At 45.4% G+C, this 16,470-nt stretch overlaps 2 protein-coding genes across 6 annotated transcripts in view; one reads left to right on the top strand and one right to left on the bottom strand.

Moving 5' to 3' along the window:
- The window catches only part of RAC1 (Rac family small GTPase 1), a 23,499-nt gene extending 13,090 nt beyond the window's left edge, over positions 1–10,409 (top strand). Inside the window, exons 4-6 of the mRNA XM_064296019.1 lie at positions 8,148–8,210; positions 9,019–9,178; positions 9,499–10,409. Coding sequence (XP_064152089.1) covers positions 8,148–8,210; positions 9,019–9,178; positions 9,499–9,629 — 354 coding nt within the window. The 3' untranslated portion in view covers positions 9,630–10,409. The remainder of the gene's footprint in view (positions 1–8,147; positions 8,211–9,018; positions 9,179–9,498) is intronic.
- DAGLB (diacylglycerol lipase beta) overlaps positions 8,813–16,470 on the bottom strand; it is a 37,493-nt gene continuing 29,835 nt past the window's right edge. For 4 of the 5 annotated variants that reach the window (XM_064296016.1, XM_003416610.4, XM_064296017.1 and 1 more), the window contains one exon: positions 8,813–16,470. In XM_064296016.1, the coding sequence (XP_064152086.1) occupies positions 16,272–16,470 (199 nt within the window). In that variant the 3' untranslated portion in view covers positions 8,813–16,271. The other variant, XR_010323710.1, reaches the window with a different exon arrangement.

Raw genomic sequence — 16,470 nt, 5'->3', positions numbered from 1 at the left:
TTCTTTCATTTAGTTTTAGGATAACCGTATGAAATAGGTACTGCTTTGTTTTGGTTGTTTGTTTGCCTTGTGACAGTTTTATACCACAGAATCAAATTACGAGGTTAAGATTAAGGGTTCTGAAGTCACCTTGGTAACTAATCCTATGGGTATTACACTGTTCTCTCTATAAAAAGACCTATAGGTGGTCCCCAACTTACGACATATTTGAGTTAAACAACAAACCACAGTTCGGACTGCCTTTTTTTGGTACATGATATCATTAGTAATGTGTACTACATACAACGTTAAAATATATCTCTAAGTTCATATGTAACCCCCAAAGACAAAGATTGGATTTGTAAAGATGTTAATAATAAAAGGCAATAATAATGAAAGCTTAAAGAGATACTCAACATGTGAAAACCCTTTTCCCACAGAGTTGGTGAAAGGGAACCCTGTCGTAAGGAGGGGACTACCTGTAATTATCTTCTCTGGCTTCAGTGCCTAAATCTTTTCGGTGCAGATTGAGGTTTCAGTTTTGTTAAGATTAATTTCGCATCTACATCAGAAACCAAATGTATTTACCACAGCCAGTTAGAGCAGGAGCTGGTTAGAGTAGGCACTTGGAAGACAGTGGTCAGGGCTAGAAGCAGCCTTTCTTTAAAACGGCGAGTGGTTTTTGTTCTATGTTCCATATTCTTCATTTAAAAAATGAAGTTGTTCCATATTCTTCACTTAAAAAAATACATTTCAAAACAACTTTGGAGACAGATCAGTAACTAGTAGAAGCAAAACAAATATGCACGAGAGATAGTAGAGCAGATTCCTTGGGTTCATATCCCAGGTCTCCCACTTCCTAGCTGTGTGATATTTGGAGGTTTCTTCTTCACTAGTTTTTACCTATTTCGTTGTAGGATCAGATGAGTTAATGCCTGTAAAGCACACATCACAGGCCTGTAGTAGAAGCACTTTATTGACAGAGCCCTGAGCTACTGGTTTTTAGTTGATAGCCAGAACCCATTGCCATCAAGTCGATTCCAACTATGGCAGTCCTATGTGTCACCAGGTAGAACTGCCCCATAGGGCTTTCTTGGCTGTAATCGTAATGGAAGCCAATTGTCAGGGTCTCTTTTGCAGTATTGCTGTTGTTGTATGCCGTCGAGTTGATTCCGACTCATAGTGACCCTATAGGACAGAGTAGAACTGCCCCATAGGGTTTCCAAGGAGCGGTTGGTGGATTAGAACTGCCAACCTTTTGGTTAGCAGCCGTAGCTCTTAACCACTGTGCCACCAGGGCTCCGGCAGTACTGCTAGGTGGGTTCAAGCCACCAACCTTTAGGTTAGTAGTTGAGCGCAAACCCTTTGCATCATCTAGGGACCTAAGTTTCTAGCAGAATACACTAAAATCCTTCCCTCTGAGAATGGCACATTTAAGCTTTCTGAATTGCTTTCCCCGCCTCTTAATAAAGCTACCCAGTAACCATCTTACTTTGGCTATAAGGTGACTGTTATGAAGAATCCTGGGTAATTCCAGCCCTGGGGTCTACTCATTGAAGCTGCCGATTATGACAGTGACTCCTGCCCTTTCTGGAATTGCAAAAACTTGAGGATCTTTCTCTGCCCTTTCTTCTACTAAAAAAAAAAAAAAGAATTTGAAAATACGCCAGAATCCCACTCCCCCTGCTTGAGGAATCACAAACCAGAACCAGGCGTCAGGGCCCCCTGTGGCACGGGGTTTTGTAAAAAATTGATTCATATGAACCTCAAAGAATTTTATTTCAAGAACTAATAGGACATTTTTATGTGGCAATTTCTTTTGAACCTTGCAGCAACGTTGGGCACTGAGGACTTTAGTAAGCCTTTAATATAGGCACAGTTGAGAAATATGCTTAGAGTTTTTTTTTAGTTCCTCATTCAAAAATTTATGTACAAATTGTTTTTGCAGCATTGGTTGCAGTCCGTGCAGTGTGTCAGCACTCTCCTCTCCCCTTTTCATTTACACTCAGGGTCCCCGTGTCCAGTTTTCTGTTGCTTCCTGCCTTCTCATCTTTGCTTTTGGGCAGGTGCTGCCCACTTGGTCTCATATACTTGATTGAACTTAAGAGGCATGTTCCTCACATGTGGTATTGTTTGTTTTATAGGCTTGTCTAATCTTTGGCTGAAAGTGAACTTGAGGAGTGGCTTCAGTTCTGAGTTAGCACGGTGTCTGGAGGCCATAGTCTTGGGGGTTCCTCCAGTGTCTGTCAGACCACTAAGTCTGGTCTTTTTTGTGAATTTGATCATATGTTCTATATTTTAATCCCGCTCTGTCCAGACCGTCTATTTGTGATCCCCGTCAGAGCTGTTGGTGGTGGTAGCCAGGCACCATCTAGCGCTTCTGGGCTTAGGCTGGTGGAGGCTGTGATTCAAGTGGTCCATCAGTCCTTTGGACGAATATTTTCCTTGTGTCTTTGATTTTCTTCCTTCTCTTTTGCTTCAGACAGGATGGGACCTGTAGATGTATCTTAGATGGTCGCTTGCAAGCTTTTAAGACCCCAGATGCTAGTCACCAAAGTGGGGTGTAGAACATTTTCTTTATGAATTAGGTTGTGCCATTTGAGCTAATTGTCCTTCAAGACCATGGTCCAGCCTCTAGCCCCAGTAACTCAGTCCCTCAAGGTGTTTGGATGTGTCTAGGAAGCTTCTATGACTTTGCCTTGGTCAGGTTGTGCTGACTTCCCCTATATTGTGTGTTGTCTTTCCCTTCACCAGAGGTAACACTTAAGAGATTTTTGAAGTTGTAATTGGGGTTCCAGGACCCCAGTTTAACAGCTGGACGGGCAATATTACCACTTTGTCTTCTGGTAGAATTTAGAGTAATTTGCAAATATGTCCAAGTTGAGCTTGCGAAGCTGAATCTAATCCACTGGATAGGTCTGAAAGGGCGTGGTGTCACTTCTGAGAAATGAGACTCGCCCTCCTGTGACTCAAGGGCCGCAGGGTGGGGTGTGGCCTTTTCTCTGAGGGAGTCGCTCACAGTCACAGGTGAGTTGGCAAGCTCCCACTCTGTGCTAAAGAACACATAGATCAGTAACACGTTTAGACTCCCCTCAGACTGAACGAAGCCGTCACGTTTAAGGCCGGAAATCAAAGTCCTTATGGGGTTAGGACATTGCGTTTGTGTAACGCCGCAGACTAGTTTCCTATAAAATCCTTGAAAAGCAGAAAGGGAGTAGGAAATGATCTTGTCCTCAAGTAGCTCACAGAAGGGTAAGTCGATGGCTGTGTAATATGTCACATACCTGCGCAGAGGTGTGAGTAGGGTACTTAAGGAGCAAAGAGGGGAAAACACTAGCTAGCAAAGACGTGTCTGTGTGGACACTTGGAGATGACATCTAAGGAGCAGGAACCCTGAATGCTGAATTCCTGGTGCCTGAAAGATCTTGTTCCTTTGGTAGTCGTGGCTGGCACCTTCATCTTTTGTTGGCAAAGAGAAAAGTGCTAAGCTTCATGTTAAATGGAACACGATCTCGGATTGTCGGCTGTGTTGTGTGGTCTGCAGGCTTATCTGTGTGGCTCAGACATGACCCACACCGGAAAGACCAATTAGAAGGCGTCTTATCTAAGGCATTCTAAAAAAGAGACCTTCCGTTTTCTGTGGTTATTTAACATAGGCGTCCTTCTCAGTTGGGTGGTTCCGGGGAGCTCAGTCATTAGCTTTTGTTTAGCTTTCTGTGCGGTGGTGAGCAGGTCCTCGTCATTACCAGGGTAAATTTCCTTTCAGGTTTTTGGTTTTCCAAATTAAATGCAAGACTTCTACCGCTTAATAAGTTATTTTTATTTTCTAAATAAATAAATAAATAAAATTTTTTGTTCTGTGAACGAAATAAGTCCATTGCAAAAAGACAAATACTATATGATCTAACTTATACGAAATAAGCAAATATAGAGAAACCAGATGATCAGTGGTTCCCAGGCGTGGGAGGGAGGGAATAAGGGAGTGTTCTTGTCTGGGGGACATTGAGCTTACGTAATTACGTAAATGGTGGTGGAATGTTTTGGAAAAGGACAGTGGTAATGGTGGCAGGACATGAGAAATGTAATCGGTGTCATTGAATTGTAAATGAGGAAGTTGTGCCGGTGAATGTTTTGGTGTGTGTGTGTATTTTCACCACAATAAAAATGTTTCATAAGTTCTACAGACTCGTCTTGACTTTGCATGCTCAGCAGCAAGGTGTGACCAATGTAATGCTCATGTCCAGCATCCTGTACCATGTCAGGTGCCCTGTGTCTGCCTCCTTGTACCAGGATTTAGTGGTGTGGGTGGGAGCAGAGTGACCTGCCGGAGTCACACAGGTTTGTTCTCTGTGTGTCTGAGAGACCCACGCTGCCCAGCCCATTCACTCGATCCTGGGCCTCTGCCTTGGGGAGCTGAGGGGTGGGATTGGGCTTGTGTTGGGTAATTTAGGAGAGGGTTCAGGGTAGCAGGGGTTTGCTCTGGATTGGGTTCTGTCAGAAAGCAAGGGCGATTCTGTGATCGGGCACCTTCAAAAACCATCGGGATGTTGGGGAGTGAAGCAAGGCTAATTAATTAAGGCTGTGACGGGTGAAGGGGGAGCCGTCACCCACTCTCCCAGTGGGGAAAGGGATGTTGGGTGTGTTTGTAGTTTGCACAGGGACCTTGCACTTGTCTATACTTAGCCAAGATTATGCAGTGGTCTTTTATTTATTCATTGGGTTTTGGTCTCATTTCATCATGGTGACAGAGTGTCCTGGTCTGATGTCGGAGTTCTGGGAGACTGTTCTATTGAAAAGGAACATGCTGAGGCCTGGCTGTCAGGGGCTGTGTTCCCCTTTTTCCTAAGCTTGTTCTAGCAGCTCCACATTGACGACATGTGTGCCGCTTTGGGGACGCTTTTATTTCTGCCTTTCCTCCGCGTGTTTATATACTCTGGTCCTTTCCCCTGTGCATAGTATACCTATGGAAAAAAAAAACCCAAGCCTGAAAGTAAAAACCAGGTGGAAAGCATTTGGAAAAGAATAAAGTGAAAGAAAGAAGTGATGCTGTTTTAGAGTAGGGTGAGTTCAGCCATCCACACGTCTGCCCGGTCTCCTTGCATTTGAGTGAAGCTATGGACCAGTGAAGGTAGAGAAGGCAGCAGGAAAAACGGCTGCTCTGACTATAGCTTGAGCAGTGAGGAATAACTGTCTGTGGGGTGGAAGTCACAGGGAAATTAAAGACCTGACTGCATTCATAGTAGGCACAATTGGAGTCCGCTGTAGTCCCTGAAGGTCTAAGGGAAGTAGCGTTCAAGTCCAGAGGACAGATGAGACAGCTTGGGCAGAAAAGGGGCTCTAACGCACAGGTGATCCTGCAAGGAAGAGAAGCAAGTGTCCCTCAGGAGCCGCACAGGTGGTGCTTTTGAGAGCTCTGAACTGTCAAGGACCCAGTCCAGGTGAACAGCCCAAGCACCATGTGGGGTGGCAGGAAGGCACAGGGGCAGAACCAATCAGTGCTAGAAAACATACCCCAGAAGCGCTAGAAATGTCTCCTGAATGCTATATTTAGGCTGGGGAAAGAAGGAGTGAAGAAGGAACAGGCCCCCACTTGGGACAGATGGTGTGACGCTGGCATGTGATGGGTGAGGAACGGCTCCTGCTGTGCCTGTTTCTTCTGTCAGAAATGGTGCTCTTAAAAGCAGAAAAGGTAGAGCCAAGGAGGAGCTTTGAAGCGGTGTTTCTGTGGCTGGTCCCAGGTGGGGCGCAGGCAGGTTGCTAATCCAGGGGCCGTTTACACAATACAGATCGGGCATCATTCCAGGTCCTTGGGAGGACAGATCTTCAAAAATCCTCTGTAGATTCAACCCAAAAAGCTATGGAAACCTCCTGTCACGTGAATTGGAAATCGCGGAAGCTTGAGTAGGTGAAGCGCAGATAATTCTCTTGTCTTTTTCTTGAAAGAATTCCAGGGTTCTATATTGTCTCACAGGGAATGGCTGAAGAGCAAATCTTTGCTTTGATTAGAACAAAGGAATGGACTGAAAGCGCTGTGATGAGCTGCAAGTGCTGTCAGCTCCATCACTTGGAGCTGAGGGCAGCCTCCTCCAAAGCTGTCAAGGGTCCCACGATCACAGGGCTTGGTGGCAGTATCCCTGTCATGTCAGTAGTGCAGGCCCATTAGATTCACGCCCTTCCAGAACTCGGTGGAGGAGAGGAACACAGTCTCTGCAGAGGATACTCCTGGTGCTCAGAGACTCTGAGCTCTAAGCTCTCAAACCTGGAGGCGTCCTGAGATCTTCCTCCGGCTGGGCATGGTTTATAGACAGGACGTCCCTGTGTGCTGTGGCTTCCACTGTGCTTGTGGAAGAGCTTTGAAAGGCACGACTGTCCCTGTGGATGCCAGGAACAGTGTGTGAGCATGCATGGTGTCTGGGGCTGGCATACTGCCTCAACAGTTCTTGACTGTGCACAAGCTGTGGGCTTTGCGGGCACGTTCTGACTTCTGGGTGGAAAGGAGCATTCCTCATGTGCTGCCACAGGTAGTTGTGGCGCCTTGGTCTCATCCCCATGGTTTGCTGGATCTCTCTCTCCCCACCCTCGTTAACTGCACAGGGACACCCCCTGTGGCCAGGTCTGATGGAGGGTTCGGTGGCATTTGGCTGCCTAGATGTCTTAGATCGTTGTCTGCCTTTAGAGCCCTTGGGAAGGTTGACAAAATTCTGATGAAGACTAACAGGTTATATGTATTGTTCTTCTCTTTAGTTCCTACTAAACTCAAACAAAGTTCTCATGCATTACTAGGTTGGAGACACGTATGGTAAGGATAGCGCCACCAGGGGCAAAGACAAGCCGATTGCCGTATGTAAAACCTTCCATGGACCTCAGTTTCCAGCTTTATCTGTTCTCTCATCTCACTTAGTTTTCCTAGGACATCTTACTGCGCCTCAGTTCCTTCCTTGAGTGCCTTACATCTAACTCCCTCAAGGTTGGGGCCGTGCTTGGTGAGATACGCTTCTGTTAGAGCGTGCCTATTTACCTGCCAGTTTGAATGAACGCCCTTAGTCAACTGCGTCTTCCCTCTTCCCAAGTCAAGGGGGGACTTCTCCTAAGAAGACCCCTCACCTGGCCCCAGGGGACACTGGTGCCGGCGCAGGGTTAACCTCTCTGCTCAGGGTCTCCTCTACTGCCGCGGTGTCTGGGTGTGGTGACATGGGCCTGTCGGGGGCATGGCTGTGCCGGGCTGGTGAGCTAACCCAACCGTGCTTGGAAATGGTTTGCAATCAACTCCGATGCCGGGACGCACTGGTGATTCTTGGCCAAGCTTGTGCATGCGCCAGCATTTACAAATGTCCTTTATAAAAAGCCACTGTGTGGGTTTCTCTTTCCCCTTCAGGTGCCATATCTCAGTTGGATAATTTAAAGTGCTAGCCTGAGAATTGTGTGCATTTCACAAAGAAACATAGTTGCCCTTTTCCAGAAAAATGTCTTATAAACCTAGCATTTTAGAAACTCTCAGGCATTGTTTAATACAGGTAGATATTTAAATTTGACTTCCTACACGATAGAGAATGGGAGGAAACCCCTAAGTATTGTACAGCTAGCCAGAGCACCTCTCCAGGTACCTCTGCTGCACCTGCCCTTCCAGCCCAGGGGTGGCTGTAAACCAGGGAGATGGCTCCGCTAGCAAGGATTTGAGCCCCCACTCAGTGGCAGGACTGTGATGAACCGCTCCCAAAGAAGCGGTGTCACTGGAGCACAATGACAATTCTGAAAAGTGCAAATGGAGCGTCATCAGAAGGATACCATTTGTTGTTGGTGTCTTTCCACTGGACTCTGCTTTTGAGAAACAGAGAGCAGTCTTACTGGTATGTTAGAGGAGGACCTTCTCAGTAGATCTGCCCCTGTTGGTAGCAGAGAATTAGGTTTCCAGTTGAGGGTGGGATCCCCATGGTTGTTGAGCTGAAGCGAAGAGGCCCCCCGGGGGTTGCCAAGTCACTAGGTGCTCCTTGTGCTGGTTCTGCTTTGGGAGCCGTGGACAGGCCAGAAGGGCACGTGCAGGGACCGAGCTGTAGACTTGGCAGCCGCCGGCCTGAGGCCCGCACCCGACTCTGCCCGACAGCATTCAGAAAGCACGCGTGGTCTGCACCTTCGGTTCCTGTCTAAGCTTCCCCGTTTCCTTTTCATAGGATGTGTTCTTAATTTGCTTTTCCCTGGTGAGTCCTGCATCATTTGAAAATGTCCGTGCAAAGGTAAGTGGGGATTTATTTTTTTAATATATTTTTACATCATGTCACTCTTGGGAAGAAACATTAAAATGCCTTTTACTGCTAGGAGTTGTCAGTTATTTAAATTTGTTTTTGTAATTGTAGTATTTAGGCAGCTAATCCATTTTGTGAGTAGGTTGCCTAAGATTCCAGGGTAGGGCAGTCAGGGTTCTGGTTGGGAAGGGTGTGTGCTCCATGTTGTTAAAATAATGACATACTTTGAAGTTAGTCTAAGAAAAAATAATGACCATTACTTTCTAGTCCTGCATCTTTTGCAAACTTCTTAGGGAAAATTAAGAGTGAGAGCTGCCCTTCGCTTCTAGTGATGAGGGAACTTTTCAGTCGGGGATCCGGGTAGCCCATGTTTTCTCAGCCCTGACTACATGATGAGTTTTCTGAGGAGACCTTAAGAACTTGACTCATTTTACCAAAAACTAAGTGATTTCCTTTTGGGGCACCTCCCTCCCTCCCTCCCTTCCTTTTCTTTCTTACCTCTCCACCCTTCTTCCTTCCTTCCCTCCCTCCCTCCCTCCCCTGACAAGCAGAGCCTGTTCGTAGGGTCATTAACCTTGTAACCAGACACTCACGGGTATTCCTTGTGGTTCTGTAAGGTGTGACTGGATGTTAGCGAGGCTGAGGAGCAGAACGTGTTTCCTGCTTGGAGGTGCCCTTGAGAAGGCAGTGATGGGTGGAGATAGTCACACCGTGTGGCACCTGGTGGCTTTAATGTAGAGATAGGTGAAGGGAGTTTTTAAAGGAGATGGAAATGACCTTGGTTCCTTTCTCCCTCTAGTGGTATCCTGAGGTGCGACACCATTGTCCCAACACTCCCATCATCCTCGTGGGAACTAAACTTGATCTGAGGGATGATAAAGACACGATTGAGAAGCTGAAAGAGAAGAAGCTGACTCCCATCACCTACCCCCAGGGCTTAGCAATGGCTAAGGAGATTGGTATGAAACTCCCTTTTCTCTTTCCCTGTCTGCTTTGCAGCTGTGATTTTAGTGGCGGACACGGGTTCTGTCTGGGAAGATAAAGCGTGTGTGTTCCTCCTGCTCGGGGTTGGGCTGACTTTTGGGGAACCAGCTAAGCCAGGACCTTACAGGGTCTGGGTGGTAGCATTTGGAAGGTGAAGGCAGGGTCTGAAGTTGGCTCTGCCATGCTGTGCGGCGGGCAGAGGTGCCAGGCCCAGGGGAGCAGCCTCTTGGCCTTATTCTGATAAGAGTCATCTGAGTGTGAACCCCCGGGCTGTAATGGCCGTGTTTCCCGGCAGGTGCTGTAAAATACCTGGAGTGCTCAGCGCTCACGCAGCGAGGCCTCAAGACAGTGTTTGATGAAGCCATCAGAGCCGTCCTCTGCCCACCCCCTGTCAAGAAGAGGAAGAGAAAATGCCTGCTGTTGTAAATGCCAGAGCCCCCCATCCTTGCCCCGCCCCCTGACCCTTTGTATGCTTTGCTCAAAAACAGTGGAGCCTTCGCACTCAATGCCAAGTTTTTGTTACAGATTAGTTTTTCCATAAAACCATTTTGAACCAATCAGTAATTTCAAGGTTTTGTTGAAAGCATAAGAGTTTGAACTTTCACATTCTATTAAAATTTAGCCCTAAAACGACAAGCCTTATTAAAGCCTTATTTTTCAAAAGCCCCTATTTTGCTCAGATTAAGAGTTGCCAAAACACCCTCTGAATTAAGTCGCATTGTTGTGCTACAAACACTAAGCACTAAACTGTTTGAAAGACCTTTGTCTTTAAAGACTGTAGCTTCTGATGTCAGTAAACGCAGCCACTTTCTGACTGGTTTTCAGACATGTTGAAGCGGTTACAGCCTCCTTAGTGAACTGTTGCCATTTAACGCATTCAGTAATTTATCAGCCCACGTTCACAACGTAACCTTGTACTGTATGTTGTAATGGAATGAGTCTAACAGCTCAACCTTTTGGATCAATCTTTTTGATTTTGTAGTGAAATTTTTTAAACTATTAGTTTGTTAGCTTTTGCTGAGATTTTGAACAGAGATCTTGTCCACGTGTTTCCTCTGATGAAGTATTCTGCTGGGGTGGAGTGTGGGGGACACTTGATGTGATCAAAGGATGAAGACAGTATTTTGACAAAATATGAAGTGGCGATTGATTTACACTACATTGTACATGGAATCATGAAACTGAATAAAAGCGTCACGGGTAAAATCTTGTAAAGGTTAATTTCTGTCCAATACAGTAGATGATACAGAAAGGTCGGTAGTATCAGTGAGTGTTTTCTTCGGCTTTTCCTTTCTCCTGCGCCTGCCATCCCTCACACTTGGGCATTTAATTCACCTTTGGTCATTCCCACAGATGCTAACTTAATAAGTGCTTTCCTTCTAGAATCTCTTCTCAATGAGCAATACGTCTCCTGTATGATAAAACTTTTCTGATAATGAATTAGAATTTGGTTTTCTGTAGACGAGGTCAGTGCATTCCATTTTCACGTTACTTTATTCAACGCTAATAAGTGCTTTCCTTTTTAGTTTCCTAGTGACTAGGTATAGAGATCCTGTGTTGCCGCTTTACAGTTTTTAAAATATTTTAGCTATCCTTAAACTATGAACCTTCTTAACATCACTGTCTTGCCAGATTGCCAACACTGTAACTTGACTAATACTGACCCTCCGCCTTACCTCACCTACATGGACACACTTCCTGTTGTTGCTTTTCCTAAAATGGTTTCTTGGGGTCTGTGAGGTTCTGTAAACTCAGTGCTAACGATGTTCTGTACACCTTACACACTGGCAAGAATACCATGTTGGACCTTTGAACCACTAGAACAAAATTTTTTAAATTGACAGTTGCAGAATTGTGGAGTGTTTTTACATTGATCTTTTGCTAATGCAATTAGCACTATGTTTTGCATGTATGACTTAATAAATCCTTGAATCATATGAATGGTAATACTTGAATTTTTTTGCGGGGGGGGAGCTTGCAGAGGGTATGCCTCTTTTTTTGTTTAAACAATGTTTTATTTTAGGTGAAAGTTTACACAGCAAACTAGACTCCCCTTTTAACAGTTTTTACACAAGTTGTTCTGTGAGACTGGTTACAGTTTTTACAGTGTGTCAGCGTTTTCATTATTTCCATTGTCGTTTCACTGATCTAGCTTACCTTCCCTTCTCATCTTTGCTTTTGGTTAACTGTTGACTGTTTGGTTTCATATAATTGTTGAAGGGAGCACACTGCTCACGGGTGATAGTTTTATTTTATAAGCCAATCTATCATTGGGCTGAAAGGTCCCCTGCAGAAATAGCTTCAATTCCAAGCTCAAAGGTTATCTTACGCTGATAGTCTTGGGGGTTCCTCTAGTCTCTTAGCAGTCCAGTAGGTTTGGCCTTTTTTGGGAATCTGGATTTTGTTTTACATTTTTCTCCCATTCTATCTGGGACCATCTATTGTGTCGCTGGTCAGAATGGTCGGTAGTGATAGCTGGGCACCATCTAGTTCTGGTCTCAGGTTAGAAGAGGCTGTGTTTCATGTGGGCTGTTACTCCCATAGGCTAGTTTCTTCTTGAGTCTTTGTTTTCCTTCATTCTCATTTGCTCCATATAAGTGAAGACCAATAGTTGTATCTTAGATGGCTGCTTGCAAGCTTTTAAGACCCCAGATGCTACTCACCAAACTAGGATGTAAAGCATTATCCTTGTGAGTGAACTGTGTTATTATGCCAGATGATTTAAGCTGTCCCTTGAGACTGTGATCCCAAGTCTTTGAACCCAGTAAACCAGTCCTGCAAGTTGTTTGGCTATGTCTAAGAAGCTTCTCTGACTGTGCCCCATGTGGTTTTTTATATATGTGGATTTATAGGCAGCACACACAAATGTGTATATACATAGGCCTACAGATAGACCTATACATGCACGTGCACTTACGCTTTCTATACATATATGTGCACCCACATCCACATAACCACACACACTTTTGGTTGTCTTTACTGTTGCAATATTGTGTATGTTAGTAGCATCTACTGAAATTGTTCCTTTTTCTCATGTACTTCTTAAGTGTTTTTGTTTACTTTGGTCAGGTTGTGCTGACTTCATCCTTGCCGTTCCCATCACCAAATGTAACAAGTGCCTGCTATCTAGAAAGTGAACTCCCATCCCTGGTAACCATCAAAGGATTTTGCTTTCTGTGTGTATATTCTTTTATAATAGTGGAACCATACAATATTTGTCCTTTTGTGATTGACTTATTTCACTAAGCATAAATGTCCTCCAGGAGACCCTGGTGGCATAGTGGTGAAGAGTTTGGCTGCTACATAAACCAGAGACTACATCAGCCTGAGATCAGAAGAACTAGATGGTGCCCAGCTACAACCGCTGACTGCCCTGACAAGGAACACAACAGAGAACCCCTGAGGGAGCAGGAGAACAGTGGGATGCAGACCTCAAATTCTCGTAAAAAGACCAGACTTAATGGTCTGAGACTAGAAGGACCCCGGAGGTCATAGTCCCCAGACCTTCTATTAGTCCAAGACAGGAACCATTCCCAAAACCAACTCCTCAGACAGGGATTGGACTGGACAATGGGATAGAAAATGATATTGCTGAGGAGTGAGCTTCTTGGATCAAGTAGACACATGTGACTGTGTGGGTGGCTGCTGTCTGGAGGGGAGATGAAAGGGCAGAGGGGTCAGAGCTGGCTGAATGGACATGAAAATAGAGGGTGGAGAGAAGGAGTGTGCTGTCCCATTAAGGGGAGAGCAACTAGGAATATATAGTAAGGTGCATATAAATTTTTTTATGAGACTGACTTGATTTGTAAACTTTCACTTAAAGCACGATAAAAATTAAAGAATTCGGCTGCTAACCAAAAGGTCAGCAGTTTGAATCCTCCAGGTGCTCCTTGGAAACCCTATGGGGCAGTTCTCCTCTGTCCTGTAGGGTCGTTGATGAGTCGAACCGACTTGATGGCAATGAGTTTGTTTGGTTTTTAATGTCCTCCAGATTTAATACTTGAATTTTTGAGAACTTGGTGAAAACTTCCTGGTGTGTCATTTGCCTCACTTTAAAGCCCTGGGTCCCTGGAGAAATTCCTTTTCACAGGGAGATGGGTGCATCAATGGTTAAACAATGTAAGTGTGGTGGTGGGGGTGTTGGGAGGGTGTGGACCTGTGATGGTGAGATGCTCACATGGAGACAGCCAGCAGTTGGGGCGTACGTGTGTATGCGTGCATGTGAGTGCACATCCCGGGCCAGAGGTCTGGGCTGGTCCTGCAGATGTACAAGGCATCAGGGCATAGCTCGACAGGGTGGTAACTGAACTATGTGACCCTAAGATCCTTTTTAGAGCCTAGAATTGTATTATAAAAAGTTCACAGTGTTAGTCAATTTTCTAAATATTCCTTATTGCTTTGAAGATTTATATTTTTTAGTTTTTTAACATCAAAAATACGTAGTTTAAAGGTCAAATAGTGGTTTGTTACAAAAACAGCAGTCCCCCCTTTACACCCTTCCCAGAGGCAACTACTTTCAGTTCTTGGTATTTACCTCCACGTGTCTAAATTACAGTTGAATTTTTCAGCGTTAGCCATCACTACTGACCTTCCATTCTGGAAAACACAAGGGCTTTCTCTTCCCACTTACACAGTCCTCTCAGCACACCCCCCCCCCTTCCATCCCTCAGTGTAACAATCTTGCTTGGCTCTCATTTGATGTCTACATTACTACTGTGTAAGGTGTTCACTACTGAGTTGTACAGACCTTTTCCTCCACAACTTTTGCCTTCCTCTGAGATCATGCTTTATTTGCTTAGTTTTGTCTGCTATGTAAATCTCAAGATGTTCAGCTACATTACATATTTTATCAGTTTCCATTTTCCTAGTCTCTCAGTCATCTGGCCTTCATCTCTCGTGTGTGTCGATCTTTTATTTCTTACACCATTTCCTGTTCATTTACTTTTTCATCTTGATTAGCTTCTCCCAGAGCTTCTTGAGAAACTGTGTGTGGAAAAGTGTACTTTTTAGCCTTTGCATCTTTGAAAATGAATTTATTCTACCCTGATACATTTGCCTGGGTTTAAAAATGTAGGTCATACATAAACTTTTCTTCAGGTTTTTGAAGGAAGTTTTTCCATTGTCTTCCATAGCCATTTCCCTCGCACTGAGGTGTACTTTTCCCTATTTATCAATCTTGAAGAATTTCCCCTTTCTCCCGTATCCTAGAGTTTATCTATATCCACAGCACTCTACTTGGTGGGCTCTTTCCATCTGGAAACTCATGTCTTACTGTTTTCTGTTTCTTCTAAAACTACTATTCAGTGTTGGATCTCCTGGAATGGTCTCTGACCCTCTCCCATTCCCCAGTTTGTCTCTTCCTTTTTATCTATCGTGCTTTTATTTCCAGTGCTCTTTTTACTCTCTAAAATCTTTTTTAGCCTCCTGGGTCTCCATGTAACTAACTGCATGTTATGCAGCAAACTAGGATAGCTGGAAGCTCCTCCCTGTGTCTGCTTTGTTTCCTCAAGTGTCTACCAACCCTTGGCTCCTGCTTAAGGGTTTAGAACCTGAAAAGCAGACTGGAAGTGGCACATGAGTAGGTTACGTTAGTGCAGCACTACCCAGGGTGCCAGATTAGCTGCCTCTGGAATTCTGTGTAGAAAAGAAACGATTGGACATTGCCATGCTCTTTCAGTTGTATATTACAAAAGTATCTGAAACTCGCAGCCCTGTGCAGGTTTTCAGCAGCACAGATGTGAGGTGATCTGGCTGGGACAGCTGAGGGGAGAGGCCCTGAGGAAGATGTCTCTAGAGGTCAGATTTTCTGGGACAATCTTCTCCCTGAAAAGTGAGTTTAGGAGTCCAGGAAAGTCATTCTCTTGCCCTCAACTGTGCTGGTTCCCAGTCTCCCCGCCTAAGCAAACAAGGGGCCAGAGTTCGTCCCACTTCCAAGTAAGCCACCTCACCCCTATTTCAGAGGGTTAGTTCCTGGCGTTCTTTACCTGCTTATGATTCTGTTTATATCTGGCCATCTGATTTCCAGCCTCCAAAAATTTAATTGTTCTTGTCTCCTTTTCTCCATCCTTGTGGGTTTATGCTTTTAAAAGAAATCCCATTACTGTCATTTTATTGGGGCTCTAGGGGGGATTGAAATGTGGTGCTTGTACAATCTGCAGTCTTTGGCTAGAACTCCAGGACAACTTAAGACTTTGTTTACAGAACACAGAAACATCTCGAACAGGACTGCTGTGAAACAACCCAGTAAACAGACCTGCCTAAAGACAGAGGAGAGCACATCGCTGCACAGTGGGCACAGGTGTCGCCAGTAAGTGCTTTATTTCTTTAACTCCCTCTGAACACACTGGCCAGCCACAAAGAACCGGAACGTTACATGAGAATGAAGCCACATCCACTCCTCACTGTAATGAGGTGTGTAACAAGGACCAGTGCTGAAGGCCGCAAGGGTGCCAGCATAGGGAGCGTGGCCACTGGTTTCCTGACCTGGTCTTTGTCTTGAGGCTGCGAGATGATCCCCACTCGGAGCTCAGGGCTGACCCTTGGGGCCACCCAGAAGAAAACTCAGCTCTCTGAAGGGCATCTCACTTGCTTCTCTATCCTCACAACTCAGAGTAGTTGTTTGTGTCGCCAGGAAAACGGCAAACCTGTAAGCCAATGTCAGACTCCTCAACGGTCTCAGGATGAGCCCCGTTGGTGAAAGGGGTTACCTTAGATGTGGAATCCCATAAGCCCAGTCAGGGCCTTAAAAGCGGGTGCTGGCTTCCCACCCTCCTCAGGGCCAGGACTGGCAGGCCAATGGGAACAGCTTCTGAGGCTTTCTGCATGTTCGTTCTCATGCTCCGGGGTCCCATCACCTCGAGGCTCTCCCTTAGCTCCAGATTCCACTACGATCGAACTGATTTCCTGGAAGTTACCCAGTCATTTAGGAGACCACTGAATGTAGTAACCCTCCGATTCCCGCTGATGAAAATCCAACTTACTGGCATGATAGGAATCACTCAGATACTAAATCAGTGTAAGAACAAAAGCAAGGGCCTGTGTTCCTGCAGCGGCTTCCAGAAGCTGGGGCTACACCATGTGCACACGGGAGGCTTCCGGTGCTGAGCAGGAAACATCGGCTGCTCTGTCTGAGACCACGTGGTCCAGGGCTCGCATCAGGATGTCAGGCATGTGGTCTGTCAGCATCTTGGGGCCTATGAGGATCCTTCTGAATTCTGATTCCTGTGACCACCTGGCACTATACTGAGCAGCAGAGCAGCAGCAAAGC

The sequence above is a fragment of the Loxodonta africana genome, chromosome 12, assembly GCF_030014295.1.
Source record: "Loxodonta africana isolate mLoxAfr1 chromosome 12, mLoxAfr1.hap2, whole genome shotgun sequence".
In the NCBI taxonomy this organism is placed as follows: Eukaryota; Metazoa; Chordata; class Mammalia; order Proboscidea; family Elephantidae; genus Loxodonta; species Loxodonta africana.
The sequence above is the reverse complement of the archived record's forward strand: the minus strand, read 5'-3'. Positions and strand labels throughout refer to the sequence as shown.